At 35.5% G+C, this 26,350-nt stretch overlaps 3 protein-coding genes across 5 annotated transcripts; 2 read left to right on the top strand and 1 right to left on the bottom strand.

The window, feature by feature from the left end:
• Nucleotides 1–793: 793 nt before the first annotated feature.
• Nucleotides 794–7,714, bottom strand: LOC115442507 (myoneurin). 2 transcript variants are annotated; one of them, XM_030167548.2, is made up of 9 exons: nt 7,420–7,714; nt 7,233–7,324; nt 6,173–6,506; nt 4,932–5,157; nt 4,330–4,584; nt 4,034–4,181; nt 3,893–3,959; nt 1,823–1,966; nt 794–1,184 (listed from the first exon to the last, which is right to left on the bottom strand). In XM_030167548.2, the coding sequence occupies exons 1-9, from the start codon at nt 7,555–7,557 to the stop codon at nt 951–953; spliced, it is 1,638 nt and encodes a 545-aa protein (XP_030023408.2). In that variant the 5' UTR covers nt 7,558–7,714; the 3' UTR covers nt 794–950. The 2 variants fall into 2 exon arrangements, with proteins under 2 accessions (XP_030023408.2, XP_030023409.2); XM_030167549.2 differs by lacking the exon at nt 1,823–1,966 and adding an exon at nt 1,636–1,779.
• Nucleotides 7,715–9,098: 1,384 nt separating this feature from the next.
• On the top strand, nt 9,099–23,292 carry LOC115442522 (rapamycin-insensitive companion of mTOR). 2 transcript variants are annotated; one of them, XM_037443416.1, is made up of 24 exons: nt 9,099–9,360; nt 9,489–9,768; nt 10,568–10,699; nt 11,052–11,245; nt 11,408–11,630; nt 11,958–12,111; nt 12,192–12,296; nt 12,391–12,516; nt 12,608–13,222; nt 13,420–13,608; nt 13,731–13,939; nt 14,087–14,480; nt 14,569–14,789; nt 15,230–15,437; nt 15,720–15,984; nt 16,060–16,621; nt 16,696–16,799; nt 16,947–17,031; nt 17,138–17,284; nt 17,885–18,130; nt 18,346–18,491; nt 18,585–18,992; nt 19,321–19,463; nt 19,770–23,292. In XM_037443416.1, the coding sequence occupies exons 1-24, from the start codon at nt 9,324–9,326 to the stop codon at nt 20,013–20,015; spliced, it is 5,439 nt and encodes a 1,812-aa protein (XP_037299313.1). In that variant the 5' UTR covers nt 9,099–9,323; the 3' UTR covers nt 20,016–23,292. The 2 variants fall into 2 exon arrangements, with proteins under 2 accessions (XP_037299313.1, XP_037299312.1); XM_037443415.1 differs by having other exon boundaries at nt 9,100–9,360; nt 16,696–16,814.
• A 1,997-nt stretch (nt 23,293–25,289) lies between these two features.
• Nucleotides 25,290–26,349, top strand: LOC115442530. Its single transcript, XM_030167580.2, has one exon. The coding sequence runs from the start codon at nt 25,581–25,583 to the stop codon at nt 26,298–26,300; it is 720 nt and encodes a 239-aa protein (XP_030023440.2). The 5' UTR covers nt 25,290–25,580; the 3' UTR covers nt 26,301–26,349.
• Nucleotide 26,350: the final 1 nt, after the last annotated feature.

Below are 26,350 nucleotides of genomic sequence, written 5' to 3'. Positions count from 1 at the left end.
TTTATATAAACTTTGCTTATATTATAATATCGTATAAACGTTATTCTTCAATGAAATCAAATATTAATGTAGTTCAAATGATATTTTATAATGGAAATAGAAATTGGACATATTTAAATATTTTACAATAACTACAAACGTTAAGTGGAAATGATTTGCTGGTGGTAGGATATTTGTGTCCACACGGACAGCGACCATCGTATAACCCTTTTCATTAAAGAAACGAATCTAAAACGGTGCCGTTTATCATGTTGTCTCGCTTGCACACTAGTGCCGTCGCGTACCGCTGACAAAAAATTTTTGCTTTCACGCTGTCTTGACTCGCTGTGATTTTTGTTATGAATTGTCTATAAAATGGGAACAATTTCACCATACAATTACTTCGTTACAAACGATTGAAGCAACGTTTACAATGAAAGCTCCCAGTCGCATTGATTATTTCCGACATATTCAATAATCATCGCCATATTTCAACCGATTTACATAAAACATGAAATAATGATATCCTTCCATTGTTCAAAACCGGGAATCCGTTTGGTTGTTTTTTGTTTTATGGCTTTCAGGCAGTCAGTAAATCTTTGTTTTGTATGTATGTAAAGGATAAATGAGAAATTTTGTAAAAATATTTGGATGTTTGTTAGAAGTAAACGCAGAAAGCGCTTTTGAGTAGACTTTTGCAAAAAAGGCTTTTCACGAAGATAAAATACGCAAGCAATATCTACCTAGTATAAATATGAGTTTCACTTTCTTAACTAAGGTTAACTAAATACGATGATTATAAATGAAACCCAAATAGTTTTTCAAGCTATTTATTGCGCTTTAACAATGTCTCATAATATTTTAATAACCTAACTGAAAAACAAACATTATACAACTCATCCTCTAGCGCCCATATTTGGGTTAAAATTATGCTGTTAACTAAATACAATATCTACATTAAGAGCAACAGTCTAATATTCCGAGGTGTGATGAACGGTCTCGTGAGCAGCAGGCGGCGGTACTTCATTGCCCATTTGTGGTAAGATGTGGGAAATTGCCACTCTAGTCTCATTGCCTAAACCCAATTCTCGGCGTAGGACATCTTCGGTAACAGTGTGAATAGATTTGAACTTTAGGTTGATACCATGCACTTTGAAAACATGGTTGTTTAAATTTACTTTATAACTGAAGGCGACATTACAGACCTGCAACAACGTTTTTTAATAAGATGTAAGTACTTTTTGGCGAAAAAAGAACGTTACTTAATATAAACAATAACGCAGAAATCAATTAAAGTGAAGAAAATATAGGTATTATTTGGAACGTACCATACCACTAATTTCTCGAATCTCGACCCAGCGCGGTCAGAATACCATAGACATTTTGAAAATTATGATAAAAAAAATTACTCATGTGACTATTCAGTCAATTATTTAGACATTTCATATGACACGATATCACCATAACTTCAAATTTCTACGTCCGTAATTTCTTTATCTGAGGCCAAATAACCCCAAAAGACCACATAAACTTAGTTTAATAACTGTAAGCCACAACTTAACCAGACTTAGACTTATATTATATTGATTAAATTTTAATAAAAGTGTTTATTTTCAAGCTTGTTTTTAATTTGTAAATATCAAGGTGCAAACTGACCTCGCATGAAAACGGTTTATCGCGCGTGTGGATTAATGTATGATTTTGTAGATGGTGCTTCTGCACAAAGGATTTACTGCAGATGTCACATGTAAAAGGTTTGTCTCCGGTATGACTTCTCATATGGCGACGCAGATTTTGCATCTGTAACGTAATAAAAAAATAATGTGAAAGGTATACAACGCACCTGACATGTGTACGGACGTTCCCCTGTGTGCATTCTCTCGTGGTTTTGCAACTGGTGTTTGGCGTTGAACGACATTGTGCATGTTCCGCACTTAAACGGTTTGTAACCGGAATGTATACGCAGGTGGCGGTTCAGATCGCAACGCTGAAATTTATCAATATACTCTTATTTTAACCCTCCGAATGGCGTTACGGGTCATGAATTACAAAACTTGAACAGAAATTATAGGTTTTACACCCATAGAACAATATAAAGAATGCAATTCGAAGTACATTGTAGCCAGCGTAATTATGGTGAATTATGGAGCTGTAACATTAAAAGTGTGAAAATTAGACACTTTTAAATACTGAGATTATCGCCAGCATAAGATATGAAGTATTGAAATAAGTACCAATTCGAAAATAAAGCTTAGTATTATATTGCGACATGCTAGGGTTCGAGATAAAAAATAAAAACAGTTCTTTGTTAAAAAAAAAACACCTGTTGGCACTTTATTAGCACTAAACTACACAAAGACACTTAATCACTTCACTGCATAGTCACACATAATTCAGAGTTCGCTGCGATATCGCTCGTAGTTTGATTATCGCTCTTGATCTCCTCCAATATGCTCCATTTTACTCTGTCTTCGGCCTGTCGCATCCAGTTCTTACCAGCGACCTTTCGCAGATCGTCACTCCACCTTGCTGAAGGGCGTCCTACACTACGTTTGCAGAGTGGTGGTCTCCACTCAAGAACTCGTTTACCCCATCAATTATCGGTTCTTCGACAGATATGCCCTGCCCACTGGCACTTCAGTTTGCTAATATTGTATGCTATGTCGGTGACATTGGTTATCTGTGAATGTCTAACTGGTACAATTACTTCTGACCGAGGCGAAAGAATTAAAATCTCCTCTGGTCCAGGAGTCACCTGTCTCTCTGGTTGCCTAACCACATGTGCCGGAGAATCCTCAAAACGGTCCCGGTCCATCTCGTGTTAGATAGTTCTCTTTCGTTAATACCGGCATTATTGATCACACTTTTTAACACCAATTGTTACGTGCTGCGGTTCGAAATAAAGAATAACAACGCAGACTTTTTCTAAAACACCGATTATCACTATTTTTATTATTATAGGGAAGTCACTAGCACGAAAATACTAATAAAAACACACAAACTTCACTGAACGGTTACAAAATTCAGTGTTCGCTTCAATATCGCTCGTTCACTTATCGCTAGTTCACTTATCGCTCTTGTTCGCGTCCCTAAGATGGACTCGTTCACGGCGGTCGCGCGTCGCCTTTATAACCGTCGCATGTTCCATCGATGTCCATGGAACATACTCGAAAGATCCGGAATGGTCAGGAACTTTCTAGTAAATTCAGACTCGTTAACGAGATCTTTTGAGTTTGTTCCATCGCCGAACTATCAGGCAGATGCTATTACCGGCGAGTGTCAAAGGTTGGAATAATATCAATACTTGTAACAATATTATTAGATCTCACCATTGGACAGTATGTATTCCCTATAACCTATCCCTTGCATTAAATGCTGGACAACACAAATATGTACAGCTTCATTCTAAGGATTCCACATACATATTTGAACAATGTAACATTATGTTGTTTAACATACATTTTGAATAATATTTAATTCATGTGTAATTAATAATTATTTAAATATTATATACAATGGTGAACAGTTAATTAGACTGCATTCAGTTGGCGTTAGAAGCGTATTAGCAAAATGCTCGTTGTTAACTACACGTTATCTATATGGCTATCGCATTGGGACACTCCGATCAATACGCATTTACGAGTAAAGTTTATTACTGACTTAAACAGCATAGTTTTGTATGAAAAAATTAACAAGACCAAAAATCCCACACTAATAAAAAATACTACATGACAAAAAATATTTCATTTCTATCATACCAGTGCACTGTACCAAATTTTTTGGCCACCACTGTATAAGTATTTCAAAATCCTAACAGATAAATGAATTAGTTTAGTATAGTTCTAAATTAAATTATAACTTATGAAAAATAGAAATATTCTAACAAAAACAATAATCAAATCATAGTACTTACAGCAATAAATCTCTTATTACATAGATTGCAGGGGAATGGCCTTTCGCCTTTATGAATCAAGTTATGCCTGTAAAAATAAGAAATATTTTAATAAAAATATTTATGTTCGAGTACAATGTTTTTCTTTCCATACAATATTACCTGACTAGTGACTTCTGACTGTAAAAACCGGCACCACAGATTTCACATATATGGTCCTTAATTCCCGAGTGCTGCTTAGCGTGTGATTGCAAATTGCTCTTCTGGGCAAAAGTTCTTGGGCATTGTGGGCATGAATACCTTTTCTTTTCTACAATAAAAGTATAACAAAATTATTACTCATAATATTTTTTTGTGTTCTACTTATGAAACAATTATTCACTCTTTAGAATCTGATTAAATAAATATTAATGAAAACAGTGGCTCTTGTTAAACAACATTTCTTGTAAAATAATTACCTTGATGAGTTGTAATATGGTTACCCAGAGTATATGTAAGTATACCACAAACAGGACAGACAAGCTTTTCTCTCTGTTTTGCAACACCACTTCTCACCATTCTCACAGGTTTTTCCCTTCTTATGACCCTAGGAGCATCTCCGGTCGAGGACACAGTTCTTGGCTTATAACCTGTATGTACTTTCAGTATGGTCGAATCTTTTGGACGCTTCAAGATGATAGGTGCACCCCTTGTGCCATTCTTTAAAATGGGATCTGTGGATTTCATATGAAAATTTATTTTATAAAATGGATAATTTGTTTTCATGCAACAACAATTTAATGATAGTGTATTAAAGCTGTGTACTAGTGAAGTACCTAGTTCTATGCACAATTCAGGTTATCAAAATTGTTCAAAATGACAATATTTCATTTCAGGATTGGAATTATTGTGATATGGAGACCCACATTCATATATTGCCAATTTTTTATGAAACTTGGTTGCAATAGGTGCACTTGAGGCACTAATGCTGTTCCATTTGATCAATAAATTGGAATAATATGAACGGCCACATGTACAACAAAAAAAATATAAACTAATGTTAGTATAGAAATTGACTTACAGCAAGTAATGGATGTTGATTTTGGATTATCAATTTTTGTTCCACCTTCTTCATATTCATCTCTAATTTTTTTTATTACTTTAATCTTCCTAACCACAGGTTTTCCCTTGAAAACTTTAATATCAGCTAATTTTGGCTTTTTGAATCTTGTTTTTTGTTTTTCAGTTGGAGGCACATAGTCCTCATCATCATTACTATCTTGTAATCCATCATTCATGAAATCATCCTGAAATAATTTATTAACACATTGAAAGCAAAATTTGTGTTGTGTTACATCAACCCATCATTCCAGTAGTCTAAGGTCAGATATTACTTAGTTTTAGCACAAAAAAAATTAATGAGGCTGCTGAATATAGTATGAGGAAAAATTTTGCATTTAACAAGATGTTCAAAATGTACAAATGACTTCCCTTCATTTATTTATTGTGCAGTCGTGGTGCCAAATACTTATTCTATAATTTTCATTATTGAATAAGTATTGTATTAGCTTATATAATTAATCAGACTTTGTATAGAAAAGACTTATTAAAAAAATATATATATTTAATAACAATATTATAAAAGAATGGACAATTGATGGCAAAAAATAAAGCCTGGAGTTTCTTTCTGCCTTTCTTCTTCGGGTAGTCATCGCTTAGGTAGTTAGTGAAAGGCTGGTAGGTTAGCTAGGTTAGGGCTTTTATTGTCCTCACCGGTGAGGATCGCGACGCGTTTCTCCCTTATTGCTTATTCAAAAATACATATATACATCATTTTATTTCTTCTTCCCTGCCAGCCCGAGCTGGCTTCTTTGTTTACTAAGTATATTTTTCATTTATTTTATTTTCAATATAAATTGTCTTTTTTTTATATAAGCTAATTTAATTAAGTAATAATAAAATATTCTCATGTACCTTGACTTATCATAAGTGCAACCATGTTCGCCTACGTGATGAATAAAGCATTTTTATTTATTTTTTATTTTTTAAACATAATGTATTGTTAGTTTATATAAATGTACTTCTAATAGAAGCAATTGATCTCATTACACCAATAAAGTAACCATTTAATTGATTTTAGTACATGGAATTTATTCTTCTTTTAGGTTTATGGCTCCACCATTACAATATGTAGTTATTTTGCAAGTGTCAAACCATAAAGATATTAAAATTATTTGAATAGCATAACTTCAAATTTTACTTTTTATGAATTTTTTTTAATGCTATGGAATAAAAAAGCTTCATATACATAGTACAACTTACATCAAAGTCATCATTTTTGTTGATGGTAGACTTTTTCCATGTTAATTCCACGGTATCGTCCTGTATTGAAGTATCAACTTTAGTTTCTTCCATGGTAGGATCCACTTTTCTTATGACTGTGTTGGCAATAACAATATCTTTGCCATCTATTGTCTCCACAGCTTTTGTAGCTCCCTCATTGTTTACATCAATTTCCATTTCCCACTTGGGCTCAGATTTGATAGTAATAGGGCCTATTTCGCTTTTTATGTCAGTGAAAGAATCAAAAGCAATTTTTTTTGTGGGAATGTTACCTTTTACCTTGGCTAGCATTTTTCTCAATTTCCTGTCTGACCTGTTAAAGTTCTTTAGGTAAAATCAAAAACTCAATAATTCAATACAGTCGATGGTTGTATTATAAGCGCAGTACAACAGCGCCCTGAGCTCTGGATTAAAATCCCAGGGTCAAGCAGTGATATTGGGTTCATCTGGCAGCCCAGAGTCTATAATTTGTGCCCAATATGATGGTAGGATTACTCTCATCACATGGTTGGATCACTTTTGGGAATGAAGGTGTGATATGTTAATTTTGTTTTATTTTAAATAGTGTTGAATAAAAAATATCTGAAGCGAAAGTCAAAAGGTTTAACACCAAGTGCAAAATATTGTTTACAATATTATGTTATGCAAGAAAAATAAATTATGAAAAAAAAACAATTAAAGCATAATGCTCTTATTAGATTATTACACATATATAAAAATATGAAAATTAAGTCAGACAGGCAAGTATAAAACCTGGCTTAAATTTATGCTTGAAAAAAATTTACATCAGACATGTTTTGGAATTTGATAAAAGTATTTAAAAACGAGTTTAAATACGTTAACATTTTCCAACCTCCTAGGATCACCCAAGGATATATACAAAGTGAATAGAATAGTAATAGCAATAAGTTAAATAATAAATAATCTGCTTTTAAAGCATTTTGCTTTTTTCAAGATTTTTTACCTCGACAAACAGTAGGTGTACTAATAAAATATGACTAGGATTAAGATATGTATGTATAAAATATGTATGTCCTACCTTTCGGCCACTGTTTTTAAAAGAAACGCTTTTTCCAGTGTCGTGCAACATTTTAGACAAATTTTCTCTGGAAGACCGTCATTTGATGACACCTGAAATCAATCACCAAATTGTTTTTACGTCTAAATATAAAAACTTCGAATCATAACATTTCAAAACCGATACAGCGCTGTATAAAACCATATACCTTTACGTCCGCTATTGCTGTAAGCATTTCGGCATAATTGCCCGACAATTTGTATCTGAACAAGGGACATAATGGTTTATTGCTGGCCAGACAAATGCGACATGATTTCATGTCAATATAATCTTGGGAATCCGCCATCTTCAAAATATTTAGAGATGACAAATTACGGCAATGAATAGAAGACCGTGGTCCTCAAAATGTGATCAAAAGATGTTACTTTTTAGTATACTTTGCGATTTGTGGCACCGCACCATTTTCTTTTCACCTCACTACCATGAAGTGTTGCCAGCGTAGTACTGCCACAGATTTAATATAGAGGCGGTAAAAACAATAAAAAATGTGTCCATAAAAATACAAATCAATTCTTAACGACTTTTTTTTTTATTACAATATTTCACATAGTCTATGTTGTAAAATACACATATTGAAATTTACTCGGCAAAAGCCCGGCCTTATACATCCGGAATTGCATCTGAAATTCGGGAAATCAAATTATACACGTTCGACATTTTTTTTCGCAATCAAATCAACTTATTTTTAATTCCTTAAATTGGGCCGAATAAATTACATAGGGGAACGTTGTGAATTTAGATATGGAATCCAATCCATTTCACTCAGTTTATGATAATTATTGTTTTTATATATTTTTTTTTAATCTTTATTTAAGGAGCTTAGTCGATATTTCGCGACTATGTCGCTCCGTACGTCCACTTCTACCCGTGCCTATTAAATTTTTGAAAAATAATTTGATTTTTTAAATCAAAATATTTTTTTAATAAAGCCTTGGCCTCTTCCGATACAGGAACCCACAAAAAGCTATTTATGCTGCCCACATTAAAGCTCAAAGTATGAGGCCCATTCCGCACACACTCCGACAAAACATGAAGTACGTCATCTCTTACTCCACAGTCAGAGCAGTTTGGGGAGTTTGATGCCCGCATAAGATGCTTAAACATGTTTGTCGGAATATGTCCAGAGCGAAACCTCATTACTGCCACTAGCTCTTGTCTGCTCAAAGCACAATCAGTAATCCTTGGAGATTGTAACGGCTCAGGTTGAATCGTGCGGTACCATATGCCTTTTTCTTGGGAATGTTTATCAAAAAACTTTATGTGTTTAATTAATTAATATCATCATTTATATCCTTTTATTTATTATTTACTTATAAATTAAGGAATGAGTGTGCGTTTCATAAATGAAACGATTTGTTTTATTATTTAAAATCAATTTAATTAGTTTAAGGACTTTTGTGGACATTCAGCTTTTTCAATATGGTTTATTTACCGTTCCATAGAATGTCGATTTGGTATATGATAGCAAAACTAATAACCATGTTATAAAAACCTTTGAAGCCAACAAAGGCCATTTTACGGTTACTGATTTTTTTTCTGAATTCAGACCATTCCGGATGTATAAGTCCAGCCACATATTGAAAATCTGAGTTATCTAACGACATTCAAATGATACCCGATACAGTCAGTACCTACATAATACATATAAAATTATAATTATTATTTTCTTTGGCCACTACTATTGTTATCAATGAAAGGTTGATAAGGTTGATAATATCTGATAAATTTTAAGCAAATAAATTGCAGAATGATACGAAGTTCGCCGGGTCATCTAGTAAATAAATAAAATCAATATTTTTATACAGATTTTTATGTTACAAATACAGATTCTAGTTTCTACGTCTCTACAAACTGGCAGCACTGACCAGCTGTCATATTTCGAGTTCACAAATTATGTGTGATGTTGGTGTGTGGAGAAAACAGACTTGAATTGTAATTTAATTTGTAGTTTGTTTCATTTTTGTATTAATATAGGTATAGTTCATCATCTTGTGTTAAGTAATCATACGTGATTATAATCTTGTAGATTGGTTATTAGGTAAAAATGTTATAATGGCTACCTCTGAAAATTGGCTGAGTCGAAGGAAAGGTAAATAAATTTTGGAAATTAATTTATATATAAATTTTCATACATAATGTATACACAAAAAATATTTTTTTGTTTGTAAATAATATTTATATCTCAAAATTTGTTTACATTATATATACATTTTGCAGGTAAACATGGTGGTGACTTATTTAAGTTAGACACGGTGAATAAAACACCTGAGGAGAACATTAAAGAGATTATACACGGTTTATACCAGAGGAAACCTTTCCAAATTGAAATATCACCAAATAGTAAGAATGCATCTTCAGAATACAGGCATGGTTTGAGGGGTATGCAGAGAAGTAGCTCTGACAGTCGCAGGTTATCCTATTTGAACGCTTTAGTTACATTATTATGTAAAGAAGACAGAAGCACATTGGGTTTCACACCTGATGAGTTGATGACTTGGTAAGCCATTTCATACTGACTTGTACTAGAAACATTAAACTTATTTATGTCAAGTATAACATGTACTTAATTGTTATTTTTCAATGACCAAAATGTATTTATTAAATAACAACTTGTTACTCAATTAACCCTGTAGATTCTTTTTTTTGGTGCATAATTAAATATATTGGTCTTATGGTTGACTCTTATAAACTATTTTACTCACTACAATAAATTTCATAACAAAGAGGGACAGTCAAAATAAAGTTAGTTTATTATTTTTATTAAACTTGCAATAAACAGTATTCAGCCATTCACTGAATGAAGAAAATTATGTAGCCTTCCGGGCTGAAAATTAAGCAATCAACAATAAATCAACATATAGATAGAATTTGATTTTTGGTATTTGGATGAATAGTGTTTGGATATTCAGTATGCAACAGGATAAAAGTAGCCAATTACTATACAATAATGCATGAAAGCTAAATATTCGATGCAAGTGTACTTGTTAAGGTTATTATATTCTAACCATTAACAAATACTTAGTTGATTAGAAGAGTTTATTGGAGTTGAATTTAATTGTAATATTGCAGTCAATTTCATTTAAATATATTTATTTTGTCTGTAGTTATTATGCTATGTCCAATTATTGTTTACATAATATTTATTGCAACTTCTATAGATAGCTAATATGAATGTGGAACACAACAAATATAAATTTGTCATATTTAGTTTATAAAACATAATATTTGGAAGATTTTTTTAAGAAATAGGAAATAGTTTGTTTTATTTCATGTGTCTAATCATTGTTTCATTACAGCATTCGTATCAGTCTTGTGGATGATTCTATGGTGATTAGAGCAGCTGCCTTACGAGTGCTGAGATATTTAATTAAAACTGAAAATGATGTTGCAACATTTAACAACCTCAAGCTGCCATATCTTGTGATAAGGTAGATATAAAAAATAAGTCAATGAGAATGTTTAAAGAGACTGCAAAAATCTTTAGTATGTCCAATACATATATTAAATACCTATTTTAATATAGCATACTGGTTACAAAATCATAATCACTAGGTGCATTTAAAAATATTTTTAAACAGTGTGTTAATAATATATCACTATCAGATTTTTGTTATGTCAAATTAATGATTGGTTATCTGTGTGAATTGAACATGTTACAATATTTATAAGTAATGCAGATGGTCTCTACTATTCAAATAAATATTATCACATTACTCAGTTTTGTTCTCAAAATAATTGGCTAACAAATTTATTACAATTTATATTTTTCTTGTAACATAGATCTATGGAGCTGATGGTACGTAATGAAGAAGAGCGTGCGCAGGCGCTGCGTGTTGCGCGCCGGGCCATAGGTGCGGCCGGCGCAACAGCCACGTCCGGCGCTATGGCCTTGTTGCGCTGCCTCGCCGCTCTGGCGCCGGACCCCGCTGCCGATCGACTGTCACGTCCAGCAGCTGCCACATTGGCTGAAATATGTAAGTTCTTAAAACTTTTATAGCAATTTGCAACTATCTGAGAAGAAAATTAAAAATATTGAATCTTCGGTTGTACATGAGCACTATATAAAGTGTTAGTATATTTGATTTTCTTGCAATTAACTGTAGTATGACGGCAATAAGTACATTCAACACTCTTAGGTGTACTAAACCCGGAGCTATTCGCCGCGTGCGGCGGCGTGAGCGCAGTGTCGCGGCAGCTTGCGGAGTGCGCGACGCCGCGCATGGCGGAGGCTCTGTGCGGCGTGTTGCTGCACGCACTCAATGATCCCGCCACGCGCCGCGCCGCACGACTCGACCTAATGCATCTCAGCTCGCCATATTGTGACTTCCACTTCAAACCTGCTGGCACCGAGACAAGCAGGTCACTATGCATATTATTATTATTATAGTAGTTCCAATTTCTTTTACCACTAATGAGATATTTTTAATAGGTTTACCGTTTATTACTATGGAATATTAGTTCTGTGACAATGTAGGTACATATTTATATTCAGGTATTATAAATGATGTGTGGCATGACCTCTGCTATGACATTTCCATTAAAAAGGCACTGCAGCGCGCATAGCGGAATCACCGTGCTATCAAAATAAATGTGATTCTATTCTCCGTAAATCTATACTAGGCATAAGGCACCTTAATGAGTGAAATTGAATTTGTACGTTTATTATTACTATATTATCCAATTTAGGGACGAACGCGAGATGCGGTTCACTTGCAGTCGGCTAGCGTTGTTATGTGTCCTGCGGAGTTGGCCCGGGGTATTGCACTTCTGTCATCCGCGTAGTTCGGGTGGGTTGCGCGCTTTAGTCGCTGCTCTTTATTTACCGCGTTTGGAGGTTCGAGTGAGTATGATAATGTGACCTTTCAAATGGTATATATTTTAATATGCACTAAAATATAACAATTCGTTAAAAACTTTCAGAAAGCAATATTAGATCTTTTGTATGAACTGGTTGGTCTGCCCCAGCCGGAATGGACGGATGAAATATCGGTAGCATTAGATGCCGTAGATCCATCAGATTTTCAAGTTAGTTATGTTAATTACTTACTCCATATTTATAATGGTTATAATAATATGGTCTCGTCGGTTCACACATTAATATTTTATATTTTTATACCAGGACGCTTGGCGTTTGAATGAGGGTTTTGTGGCGGCTGAGGGTATCGCCATTTTGCCACATCTCGGTGCGACAGGTCCCGACATTACTGAAATACACCTCGCTCTACTGCTACAGTGTTTTATTGAAGTAGGTGTTTCATATTACCATTACACGAAATTATTGTGATTTGATCTTAAATGCAAATATGACAATGATATTATGATGGTTGGGTGTTTAGGCCGGTCTACTGGACGGGCTTGCCGAAGTGATCGTGACGAGCGACACGTTTATATCAGTGCGCGCGACCGTACTGCTGGGACAGCTTCTGCACCTCATACACCAGCTGGTACCGGCGCGACTGCACGGCGCATGCCCGGCGCCAGCGGCACTGGGGCGGCGCGCGGCAGCCGGCGGCAGTGCGGCGCTGGCGGCGGCGGCGGCGCTGCGGCGGCTGCGCGATATGTTGCGCGCGCGCCCCGCTGCCGCCACGTTGTTCCTGGACCACGTGGTGCAGTGGTGCGCAGCCGCGTACCGTCGCCCCGCCGCCGCTCCCGCCGCCGCGCCTGCCGCACCTGCGCCCGCGCCCCTTGACGAGTCCGACGAGGAGCGCGAGCCCCGACAAAGACACAGCGTAGGCTCGCGTGCTGATGTGTCAGACCGCAATGTTTGCGCTCTAGTCAAAAGCAAAAGCGTCACCTCGCGTACTGGCGCTGCGGTAGGCAAGGTCGCCAAGTCTGCCAAATTTTTCAATTTGTTCGAGCGCGATGGTGACGGTTTAATAAGAAGCACTCTGGTGATGCAGAACAAGGACGGCAACACGTGGAATTGGGAAATTATTCGTACTATATTGAAGGTGATTAATTCTTAATTTATATAATTCATTTCTGTAGGTACTTATTAAATATTATTATTATTTATAAAATTTTATGTTACGAGTTATGGAGAAAGCTTGAAGAAGCATTGGAAAGAGAAATGTACGCTCTAAACAAGATGTATTCAACTGTTTCTAAGCCATAGCTATTATATTGATAATTATGTTTCTCATTGCAGGAAACTGACAGCACACCATTTTTGAATTTGAACGATAGTGGTCACAAGACATGGGCGGCCCGTATTATCAATTACCTAAAACCGTCTTCAAACAAATATTCCCATACAGATCTATCGAGCACCTGTAATGGCCATTCAGCGACCCGAGCTGGTTGTCAATTAATAAGACACCTCCTAAAACACAATGATGTAAGTGTAGTGTTAGCACAATATAGCCTATAATTTTAAATATGAATATTCTAAAAATAAATGACAAGTATGTTTATCTTCGTAAATGCACTTAGTATAAATAAATTATACTTTGTTCTCAGGCTGATTCCCAGAAGATGCTAGAGGATCTCTTCTTCGACGTGAGCCGTCAAATCGAAGCAATAGAGACGGGCGTGAAGGCGCACGAATGTTTGTTCAGTCCACAGCACATGTCCAACACAATGTGTCAAATGTACTTCCTGTTCATTGGACAGTTGTGTCACTCGAGTTCGGGACTGGATCTGTTCAAGCGAACACGTTTATATGAAAAGTGAGTTATATTATACAATAGGAACAATAGGAATAAGGGTTTAATTAGTAGAAAGTCATTTTATGGACTTGTTTTATAAATAGTAATAGCTTACGTCATAATTTTTCATTTTAAACTCGCATAGTATGACAATGGTGTATTTTGCAGCCTATTAGAACTTTCGACGAAAACTCACCACAGCTGTTACGTGAAGTTGATTATATCCAGTTTAGACTACTCTATGGACTCGTATCCTCGCGACATACTCGCTAAGACTTTGACTTGCAACATACAAGCATCCCGGCTTTACGCGACACAATTCCTAAACGTTTTACTGAGAGCTTCAAGAAAGTCGCGGGAGATGGTCCGGAGAAAGGCCAAGCTGAAGAAAACCTCCGTACCTGACCCCACAAAGCCACCACAAAAGGACGATAGCGATACCGAAAGCGGTACGGATATGGACACGTGGATCCTGCAAATATTGGTGGGGCAAGTGAAAGATGAATCTAAAGCTGTGGTGAAAGTGGCGCTCAGTATTTTGGAAGAGGCGTTTAGTATTCCCGTGAGTTATATTTCAGTTAATCTGTTAATCAAAGATATTCTATAAATTTATCATAATCTAAGCGTTTTAATATCTATTATATTTACAGGCCTATGTGGAGAAATTGATGCCTATGAGAGACACGCTATGTCAAAATTGTCGTTTAGATAAACACGCAGATCCGGCGACGCTAGACTTTTCAGCAGTTGGCGACAGAGGCTATTTATTGTGGCTAACACTAGAAGTAGCCGCTTCACAGGTGGCCGATGTAAAATCTGTAGCCTTCATAAAGAAACATTTAGATTTTTGGACTAAGTCCTATAACTATCGGTAAGATTCAGATTATTGACGTTTTATTTTTTGTATAAATAATAGCTTACTGATTCATTTATCCTTTATTCTGGACAATTAATATACTCATTAGAAAACTATTATCTCATTGAAACCCTCGCAACATCGAATGTACTTTACGGGGTCGTCAATGCCATTTAAATGCGGTCAGAATAACATAAATGCATAAAAAAAAATTAAATATTGATTGCGGCGCCAAAACAATGAACTATTTACCAGTTCGGCCGTCACGTACGGAAATGTTATCGTGTGTTGTTGTGTTGGGCGGCGCGATGAGGGTGAGTGAGACAGCCTTCAAACACTTGCGCCCAAAAAACACAACAGTTAAGAGAACCGCAGTCAAGATGTTAACACTAGCCGTTATAGTTATGATGTAAGATAGTATCAATCTCTGATTGTGAATGTAATCGTGCGTGTAGATACGCGCGGCTGGTGGAGAGCGGTGCGCACGCGGCGCTAGCGGTGAGCGAGGCGAGCGAGGGCGCGGCGGGGCGCGGCGCGGTGCGCACGCGGCGGTGCGCGCGCCCGCCGCCGCACCTGCACGCCGCGCTCGCCGCACGAGCCGCGCGACACGCACGACCGCGCGCTCTGCACGCGCTGCTGCCCGTGCTGCCCGAACACCACAAGGTATACTGCTCACTACACGCTACACACTACACACTACACACTACACACTACACACTACACACTACACACTACACACTACACGCTACACACTACACACTGCACACTGCACGTTTACACAATCAACTTGCATTTCTAAAATACTAATTGATAGACAATATAAAACACACATAAATTTCATTTTATTTATTATATTTTTCTACTTGCTGTGCAATTTTTAATGTTTGCGCACGCGTTTTATAAGCATTTTGAATTCATATTTAAATAATATTTTTACTTCTGCAGATTTTACAACGTAAGAAATGTTCCACGGAACAGGAGATCGCCGATGTTAAGGCTTCATTATGGGCAGTCGGAAACACGGCAGTGACTAGCGCCGGTCTACAATTGTTAATGAGCCTTAGTAACGGCTACATAGAAGACTCCGTACTAGTTCATATTGTGCGCCTTGTCAAGTATTGTCCTGTGTATTCCGTACGCGCTACTGCTTTCTATGTCCTTAGTCTAATTGGAAGTACATATGACGGGGCGAATATGCTGGCTGATTTAGGTAAATTTTCTAAACTCAATTTTAATGTTTATAATATTAAAGTTCCAAAATTGCTTTATCTATAATATGTTGCAGGTTGGTTATGTGTAAGGCATACAAGGCACGACCAATTCCCGGTGTTACCGGAGGAAAATTGCACCGTGGCTGATACAAGCGCTGACGATACCGTGACGTCACCCGACTGCCGCTACAACGCATACGACACGGAACTGAGCGAGCACTCCGACCACACGGACCTCAGCGTCGCTGAGAGCTTGCACTCAGATTATAAACTTATAGGTAAAGTCGGTTCTGTATTGGAACAATCCGACCAAGATGTTGTCGATAATAAATTGAATGTAAATGAATCACGTCGAGACCAAGACAAGAGAAAATCGCACACCCTACCATCACAAGGGTTTTCGGGCCCACACGACCGGCCGATGTTATCAGAGTCGAAGACTGTGGACATATTGCGAGATTGTTCGAATTACGATCGCTCCGGGCCTCATCGTATGCCTATATCTGAGCATAGGCAAATGATTGGGAGGATGAATTCATTAGATCACACTCATGAAGGCCGAGTGAGAAATACTAGCGAGTCGAGTACTAGCGGCGTGAGCAGCTGTGACTCATTCCTTGGCAAATATGTGCTGCCGTAAGTCTCGGATTGTTATTGGTTTTTATGTTATTATATTTTTCATGTTGTAAATCTTGTTAATTAATTTCCAGGGACAGAGTGTTGACTCTCAGCCCGATTCCGAGCTCGTCTAGTTTGTATGGCATGAAAGGAGGCAATAGTTCGCAACGATCTAAAATACCAGAGTTACAGAGGCGTACGTCTACGTCTAGTGAGATATAATATAATTTTTATTTTAATAATAGATATATATTAAACTTGGTGTCAATTATAATATTAGCGTACCATTATCATTTTATTTTTTGTTTTTTCTACAATTAAATATGTTTTTTTTGCGATGTAGGTTTTTCAGGCCATGACTCAATTAATTCACCACCAACTCAAATGGATATGAATGGATATGCTATGATTAAGTCTTTAAATAGAAGGTATGTATCCCTTTCACACGTTTAATTTGTCTTTTTATTAATCAAAACTCAAACACGCAATAATAATATATTTGAATGGAAAAATAGTGTTCAATTTGTTTTACAGGCCTCATTTGTCCGAAAGTGCAGCCACGGGTTGTAGTGAAATAGACGATTTGAGTTGGTTGCTGTCAGATAAAACTCGACGCACCAATCCGTTTTCTTCTCTACGAGACAGGTCAAGAGCCAGCAAAGAGAGATTGACTAAACAGAGGTATAATAATTTCTTACGCTTATGTGAATGTTAGACATGAAAAACAAATCATTTATAGCGGTTTTTTTATATCATAGTATTAGCCCGCGTGAAAGTTTTCCAGGATATAAGAGACGCTATACATTTTCCCGGGACAGAAAGTAGCCTATGTCCTTCCCATTAGCTCAAACTATCTCCATAACAAATTTCATCGAAACCTGTTGGGGTAGTTTCTGAATTTATCGCGTTTAGACAGGCAAACAGATCCGGCAGGTCTTTGTTTTATAATATATTTTTTTAGATAAATAATTCTGTCTCATATATATTTGTTGCGTAACTTTTACTGTTTAAGCAGCTCACGCAACGATAGCTCTTAAATAGTGTTGCAAAAATGGCGATAATTTATTAATTATTCCCATTTTTGCAACATATTTCGTTAATGTTTTGCTCCTATATATCGTGATGTTATATAGTCTATGGCCTCTTTCCCTAAATGGGTTATCCAATACTTAAAGAATTTTTCAATTCAAACCAGTAGTTCCTGAGATGGGCATTTTTAAATATACAAACTCTCCAGCATTATATTAATATTGTTTAAATGTGAATATATTGTGTTATTAGTTTATTGGAGTACGATTGGAAGCCGTTGCCGCTGAGCGAGTCGGGACGCGTGTCGCCGCCGCTGAGCGCGGCGTGCGCGGCGGGCGCGGCGGGCGGGGCGTGCGCGGGCGGCGCGGGCGGCGCGTGCGCGGGCGGCGCGCGTGGCGCGAGCGTGACGTGCGCGGGGAGCGCGCCCGCCCGCGCCGCGCACGCGCATTCTTACATCGGCATCTGTTTGCCTACGGACCTCATGGATATCTTCCCAACGTACGTCTAACTACTACCGCCAACAAAATCAATACAAATTTCATTTTTAATGGAAACGTCACTTTTTTAATGGAGGAGAATGATTCTAAAAATGTATTTATTGTATCATTTAAATACGTAGTAATTCATATTGTTAACAAGTTTTACGATGGAAATGTAATTTACGTATGAACTTTTAAAACGAGTACATAATAATTATAATTGGTTTATTTCAGAGAGGAAGAAAGAAGAGATGATGACACCGACAGGAGCGATCACTTCAAACGCGGCCGAGTTTCATCATTCTTGGCAGACATTAATGTTGCCAGTACAGATATTAAATCGCGATCGACTCCGGAACCTCCAAAGTTAAACTGGAAAGGTATATAATGTTGGTTAATAAGTGTTAAATTTGAGGCGTTAGTTGTGTTATAGCATTAAAAGAAATCCAATAATTCATTGTATATACTTTAAGGTGCAGAGGTAATTACAGCTGCAGTGAACTTGCGATGCACAGCATCTGCAATGAGCTCAGCTATCCTCAATACTAGCGATATTAAATTAAGCAAAGGCGATACAACTGAAAACGCGAAAACAAACGTAATGACCACATCCGCGTCAAGTGCAAACAAAGAGACATTGGACGATAAAATTTCATCATTATCAGAAATGGAAGAAGACAACGACCCCGCAACACTGACATCGATTAAAAACATCACTGAAGGAATGAGTTGTGGTCAAGATATAACGTCTGCGAAGGACATTAGTGAAAGCGACGTTGCCATTGGCAAGTATAAGTGGTTGCATTCGGCCAGTAACTGCCTTGCGTGTGCGCGGACGCGACCGCCGTCGTCGTATGAACTACGAGAAGCGTTCTTTGCCGGTAAGTTCATTAGGTCCTTGTATAAGTGAATGTGATTTCATCACTTGTGACAACTGACACATGGCAAGAAGTGGAATATCACTCGAGTTAGTCATTAAGAGCCCAAATTAATAAAAAATCCCAATTGAATTTGAAAATAAACCACACAAAATAAATAAAATATGACCACTGTGGTCAATATGTTTGATTTCTCCGTATACAATCAAGTTCATTTTGGCTGGTAGACAGCTTTTATCAGTGCAATGGAAAACCTTCAACTGTCACTTAGTCAGTGTTTAAAAAATGTTTCTCAGGTACAAAAATATATCGGTATCCTATCGTATTTTAGGAATGGATGCTAGTACCAGTGCTAGTCAGGACAAACAGAGTCCATCAATGAGCCCGACGACTTCCGACCGGGGAGTCGGCTCCCCGCACGCGGAACTGTTGCGTCAAGTACACTTGATGGCGAACCCCATACATTTGAGACAGGTAAATTATAATTATGATCATAGTGTTTTAATAAACATACTTTTTAATACAGCATCTATAGTACTACCAATCATAGTACCTTCCCTACATTATGATGGATCATTATTTTAAATTAAAATATTATTATTCCTGTTAAAAAGTGTTAGTTGAATTAGAGTTATATATTTTGTTTGGAACACTGGTAAATTTGTTAACACATATTCGGTGCATTAATCCTCCGAAACAGTTTCATCAACTGAAATGATCTCCTAAACAATATGTGTTATTGCTTTCATAGTTGAAGATTTTTTTTATATGAATGTGCAGACTCGTTCAGTGCTGCTGTCGTTGAAGCAGCGGCACCCGGAAGTGTTCCGCAGCCCGTGCGTGTACTCGGACGTGTGCTCGCTGCTGGCTCGAGACACGTACATGCTGTGCGCGCGGCGGTTCCTACAGGAGCTGTTTCTGGACACGTGCTTCGACTGCTTCGCGGCTGAGCCGGCGGCCATCTTGGCTCGCCACGGCGCTCTCGCCTCACCCGTTGGAGCCGGACCGATCGACGTGCGCCAGTAATATTGGTATTATTACATATTGAGCGTTGTACACAGTACACACAGTACTTGGGAATATTAAACATTGTTTATGTAGAGCTTTTATCACATTGCTGTTCTATACCAATCAATAAGACGAGAATTAATCATTTGCGTTTTATATAACGCCAAGGTTTTTGAAGTTATTTGTACGAAATATTTAAAATAACGATACCCACGACCATAGGCCTCTAGTTTTAATTCAACTGTATTGTTGAAGTTTCGCTATGTTCTATGAAAATAATTTTGGTTTAACATCTTATCGTTTGATTTTTTTTATTGTCTAATTATTTATGCTATGTTTCCTTTTAGCTGTAATATTAGAACACGTGTATAATTTAATTTTGATATTAATTAACGTTATTTTAGGTGTAATACCATTATCAATCTATAAGAAAAAGTAATAAAAGAGTCGATAAAAAAACCTCATAAGATAAAAATCTTTTTATGTTTTTAGAGTTACGTAATTCATTTACAATCATATTTTCCTTATACATAATGTAAGAACTCTCAAGTATTTAATTTATTACTTAACTATAACACTTGTTGCAATTGCATTTATATCTGTTTAGTAAAAATGTAAATTGTTGCAGATATTTCCTTTTCACATCGCTACTTAGCAATATAGTTAAAAATACTATGACTGAATTTGCACCATTCCCACTGACTTCAATAGTTATCGTTAATAATTTACTATTATATCAATGATATGAATACTACGAATATCTCACAACTGAACAGATCAACATGAAAATATTTTTTATTAATCTATGACGGAATTATATGGATGTTAGTTTAAACTAAGTATCTGTGTATTTGTCTATCTCTATGCTTGTCCATGGTATCGTAGCTCTCAAAACAAATGGACGTATTTGAAATTAGCATATGAAATCATCAGCTTATTTCCAACATTCACAGATCCAATTATTTTGAAATTTAGTATACTGCTACTTCGATGGTATTTCCAAGATAAGGCAACTTTAAATCCATAATCTCCTTTACGGATGGCCACCGCACGTTCATCTTTTGACATAAAAGCGTAAAATTTTTGGTTTGCAAAAAAAGTGAATTTTATTTATAACGAAGAAGTTTTGAAGATTTTTTGTCAAATAATATTTTATTATCTAGAGGCAAACATAGTTTTTCATAGTTCTGTGTGAGATATCCATACTATTTAAATGTTATTGTTTGTATCCCACCTACACAATGTAATACGAATTGTTTCCTATTTCGATGCATATTATTTAATAGCTGTATGTTAAAACTTGTGTTCAATATATTATTGAAAAACACCCCACTGCATTTAGCTTTTAGTGTTTTTTTCTTTTACATCGTTGTTATTTATCGAAACTCAAATAGAATATTAACTTACTGTTTGTTTTGTATACTAAATATTGAATGTATTATTACTGTACTGCTACTAATCAAATAATCCATTGTTTAAATAATCGTAGTTTTAACAATATCATAAAATCTTCCTTCAGTCCTTTTTATAAGCTTTTATTTGACTTCACTTATAAGTATGTCCTGGAATTTGCAATCAATATTTTTGTTAAATATAGTCACTCAATCTGTTGTTTTTTAGTATATTGCATGTATTTTGTTTGGTTTTCTGTATGGGACATATTTCAGTTTTTTTGTCATTTCATGAAACAAGGAGATCCATATTTGTATTTATATGAAACCGTAATCCAGTACTAGCTAGTTAAAGCTAGTGTATAATTATATTGATATTATTCACATTGTAAAATATTCTGCCAGTATTGCAAATACGATACAAAGAAATTATCCAAAATTTATATTTTACACTAAAATCTATGTTTGATTACCTAAGAGGGTATTAAAAATAGTAATAGTTAGCCGCATGTCCGAATTGTTATTGAATCTTCCTGCTGAAAAAAATCAAAGTAGTAAATTAAGAGTGCCATTATGCTGGTTCCTTACAGTTATATATTCAGAATTACAAAATGTACAGTTTGCATCAAAATGATATACTAGGTTATCAACATGTCCTACTTTGCAAAAATATTACATATTATGACATGATATATGCCTATTAAATTATGGTGCATTGTTTCATAATATTATAAATAAATAATAAGTTTAAAAATCATAATCGTCATGTACGTCTTCCAAGTTTAATTTTATCACATTTAATTTAATAAGACTATCCCAATTATTTCGTACAGTTCAATATAAATGATAATATTTTTCTTCTATCAGAAGAATAACTTTAATAGTTTCCCAGATATTCTTTGGAAACCAGATATGTCCGAATCGCGATATTGCTAGATTGCCGTCAGTCTTACACAATATTACATAAAGGACGCGCCTTGTATGAGCTTTTCCTGCCTTAATACAAGAACTAATGTTCCTGAGTATATTTATAAAAACTGCCATAGTGTGCGTAAAACAGCCAAGTGTCTAAGATGTATTTATGTTTGACACAAAACAGTATATTATGTGTATTGGACTATCTATATAGTATTTACATTGAGAGTACGATAATTTTTTGTTCACGGCAATAAGCATTTGGCACTTCCATTTTTGATAGTTTGTGAGTTGGTGGATTACGGCCGCGCAAATGCGTTCTTTGATGCGCGATGGGCGCGTTAGTGATTATTCACACACAGGCACAGAGCACTGGGCAGGAATGTTCTACAGAAATCGTTTCTCGTCTCGAAAGTGGTGCTGTTCTTTATGCGTTCGTACATGAAAACAAACCACGAAGTTTTGGCTGATATGCGGGTATTTAGTATATTACATAATCTTGTGTTCGGACCACCGTTCACTCAAACGATTCCATCATTTCCGCCTACTGAAGTTGTACTGTTTTAGACCAGTGTGAGGCCAACTTAACTGACCAACCACACTCCCAGTTTAGCGGTAGCGATAATATAGAATCGCTGAACACATGGAAAATTTTGGGGAATCTTTACAGCATCTTTAATCATTTACGAAGTTTCTAATGAAAACCTCGTCTTCTTGATTTTCTTTTACATCAATTTACACAATAGATCTATTAAGAAAGTTAGACCGTGCGGTAAAAACTATAAAATACCTACTCCGAAGATAGCACGTGTAAAGTGGCGTTAATTAGTAGTGCTGTACAAAATAATTATTAAATCGTTTTCACATTTTTCGAAAGATTGTTAAATTAAGTGTGCTATATACCTACCTACAACTTTGATGCTTACTGTACTACAACATTTCTTTTATGTTACTGAATATAACTAAATATATTTATTATAGACATAATACTTTGGTTTCATTGGTTCTCATCTTTTTTTGGAAACAAAATATAACATGACTAATACATCTATAATATTATTATATAAAGCTGATATACTACCCAATGGATTTCGATAAAATTTAGCTTGAAGATAGTTTAAGACTCTGGAAAGGATATATGCTTCTTCCTATCCCGAGAAAATAAATAGGGTACATATTATATTGGTATGACCATGTACTTGCTACAAATAAATAAATAGTAAGTATCGGCGCGGCGTGAAAAATTGGTAAGGTACTTACTAAGCATGGCTATAGAGTATTATGAAAGTTAACATGACAGTGAAAATAAGCTCTAAATGTGTTGCAAGTAAGTATTTGTATTCTCTTTGATGTGTTGAGTGATGAAGGGTACATGATACGATAGGTAAGCAAAACCATAAAAGGAGTATCCGAAAAATAAAATCGTCAATGCGACCCGACTTGATATATAAGTAAGTACTGGACATTACGCAAGAAAGCTCGGCTCATCGTTAAGCCCATATTTAATTTTGCGTTGAAATCTGTTGAAATCCATATATCTTCAAAGTGGTAGGCTAGGTAGGTTACCGTAAGTATGTTTCTTTAATAATATAATTCTGTTTATATGGACAATAACTTCTTTAAGTTTGTGCCTTTTGTAATTAAAATGGGTATTTACTTAACTATTTTGGATTGTAAGTTTTAAAAACATGTGGGAGACATGGATACTTATAATATGTTCATGTGATAATATGTGTAGCCTACTGGTAGTTTATGTAAAAGCATCTAAATGAATTACCAACTATAAATATAGGTAATACAAAACAGTAATAATACCCCTTTCGATTCCAGGCTGATACTGAGCAGAAAGACTCAATATCCCTGCCGCCCGGGCACAGACGCCCGGGATGCTAATCTGAGACCTTAGAGCGGTATCGTACCGCGTATGCACTACGCCACTAAGGTTGTGATTTTTTCGAAAATGCGTAAATGTACATTTACCCAAAACTTCGCGAGTATTAGTTACTTAAATATATATTAGGGGTAAATATTTTTGAGGGTTGGTAACTGTGTTCCGAAGTGTCACGGGCCATAGTGTAAGTAATATACTATGTAAAAAGAGGCGGCACTTTGTACATTAATTTTAAACTCATGCAACACACGTGAGTTCAATTTAGGTAAGTTTTTGTACCAACATATGGATAAAATTGACGCAAGATTGCCAACTTAATATAAATCTGCTGCTACTATAAAGGGATGTTCCTTATTCGAACGATAATGATATGATATCGATAAAAATGCTGACCATAAATCTTACATTGATATAAATAATCATTTAATTTTATAACTAAAACGTCCACAATTTGAAATAATTCCCTCTATTTAATAACAAATTATTATTACAAAATACACAAGAGTGTTACGCGAATTGCTTCTGGGTAAATTGTATGCAGTGTTTAGGTCTCTTACTCAAAAAATCATAATAGTTCAATTTTTCGTTATATAGAAATTGAACAGTATGACCTTCCAGATATGATCTTTTTTCGCTAATCAACAATTACTATAATTATAATTGCAAGGCAAATGCATAGAATTCGCAAGTATCTTCTAATATTAGTTCTTTTCTCCATTGTTGCACACAAAATAAACAAAATACATAAATGTAAACACTATCTCGGAATAATAAGAGTCACTAGGTATTTCGTAAACACACACAACTCAAATTCAAGAAAAATACACATGAAATGGAGAAGTAGGCTCAACTTAACGCATTCAGCAGAAAACTCAAGTTATTATTTTACAAATTCGCAATTATAAAGAATTAGAAAATATAGTCCAACAATAACAAATCTAGCGTTGATAATCGCGGCCAATTGTCAGCTATCATGATAGCCAACATATTTTCTACTATTTAGGTTTATTATATTGGTACTTGATGTTACGTAAAGTTTTGTCAACCAAAACTAAACCCTATATAACGGAATTAAGATAGATAATCATTCTTAGAAAACCCTGACCCAAACATCATTACACAAAATATTCTAAGCATTCCGAGTATTGTTCAAACTCCATAGTTCATTGTCGATTTGTGAATTTGTCATAATTCTCTTTAAAATTTATTATTAAACAATATTTGTTAGCAAACAGTGATAAACTTATATATGAAGAAGTGTTATTTTATATAATAATTTGGCCAGTAGGTAATTTTTTTTAAACAAACAAAACAAAGGCGAATATATAATTGTTTTGACGAGTTCATGAAAACAGATCATAGTAAAGATTTGGTTTTATCGAATTAATGGCAGAATCCGGAAGAGGCAAGCAAACTGGCGAAGGGGGTGAGGTTATACTCGAAGGTTGGACTAAGGAAGAAAAATTAGAACTTTTGTTCGCACTTAAATGTTATGGCTCTAAAAATATTGACCAAATTCAAGCAGAAATCCCGAGTAAAACAGTGGAGGAGATAAAACATGCCGTTAATATATATAAGAAAAAAGCTTTAAAACAACATAAACAGATAGAGAAAATGAAGAAAAAACAAATAAGAAAAAGAAGTAATCCACGCATTCCATTAGCCAGTTGGGCAAAGTTTTTGGTAGATTCATTGGGTTATAAAGATCTTGAAACAGAAACATCTACTGCTCTCCGTTTGATTGCAGATTTGGAGAAGATTCCGTCACCTTTATCTACAGAGAATGTTAATTTCTCACAAATTTACCATCAAATAGCCAATGCAATGGAAGGTAAACCATTAAAAAATGATCATATGGTTTGCCCTATTCTCAATAAGTGTATCTTGGAAACAGCATTAGTCAGTAAAGCATTTATTAAAAACAGTGTGTACAAGTTTGTTGTAAATAGTATTAATATATCTGACAGAGAAATGAATTTGTTTCCTCAACCAACACATGACCATGAATTATCCACTCTACGACATTTGGCAGCACAAAGAAAATATAACCCACTCAATATTAATGAAAGTTTTTTGTCACCTACACTGTCTAGAGAATTTAGTTAGAAATGTTTGCATGTTTTTTTAACATATGAAATAAATAATGTACACAAATG

The sequence above is a fragment of the Manduca sexta genome, chromosome 26, assembly GCF_014839805.1.
Source record: "Manduca sexta isolate Smith_Timp_Sample1 chromosome 26, JHU_Msex_v1.0, whole genome shotgun sequence".
NCBI classification, from domain to species: Eukaryota; Metazoa; Arthropoda; class Insecta; order Lepidoptera; family Sphingidae; genus Manduca; species Manduca sexta.
The sequence above is the reverse complement of the archived record's forward strand: the minus strand, read 5'-3'. Positions and strand labels throughout refer to the sequence as shown.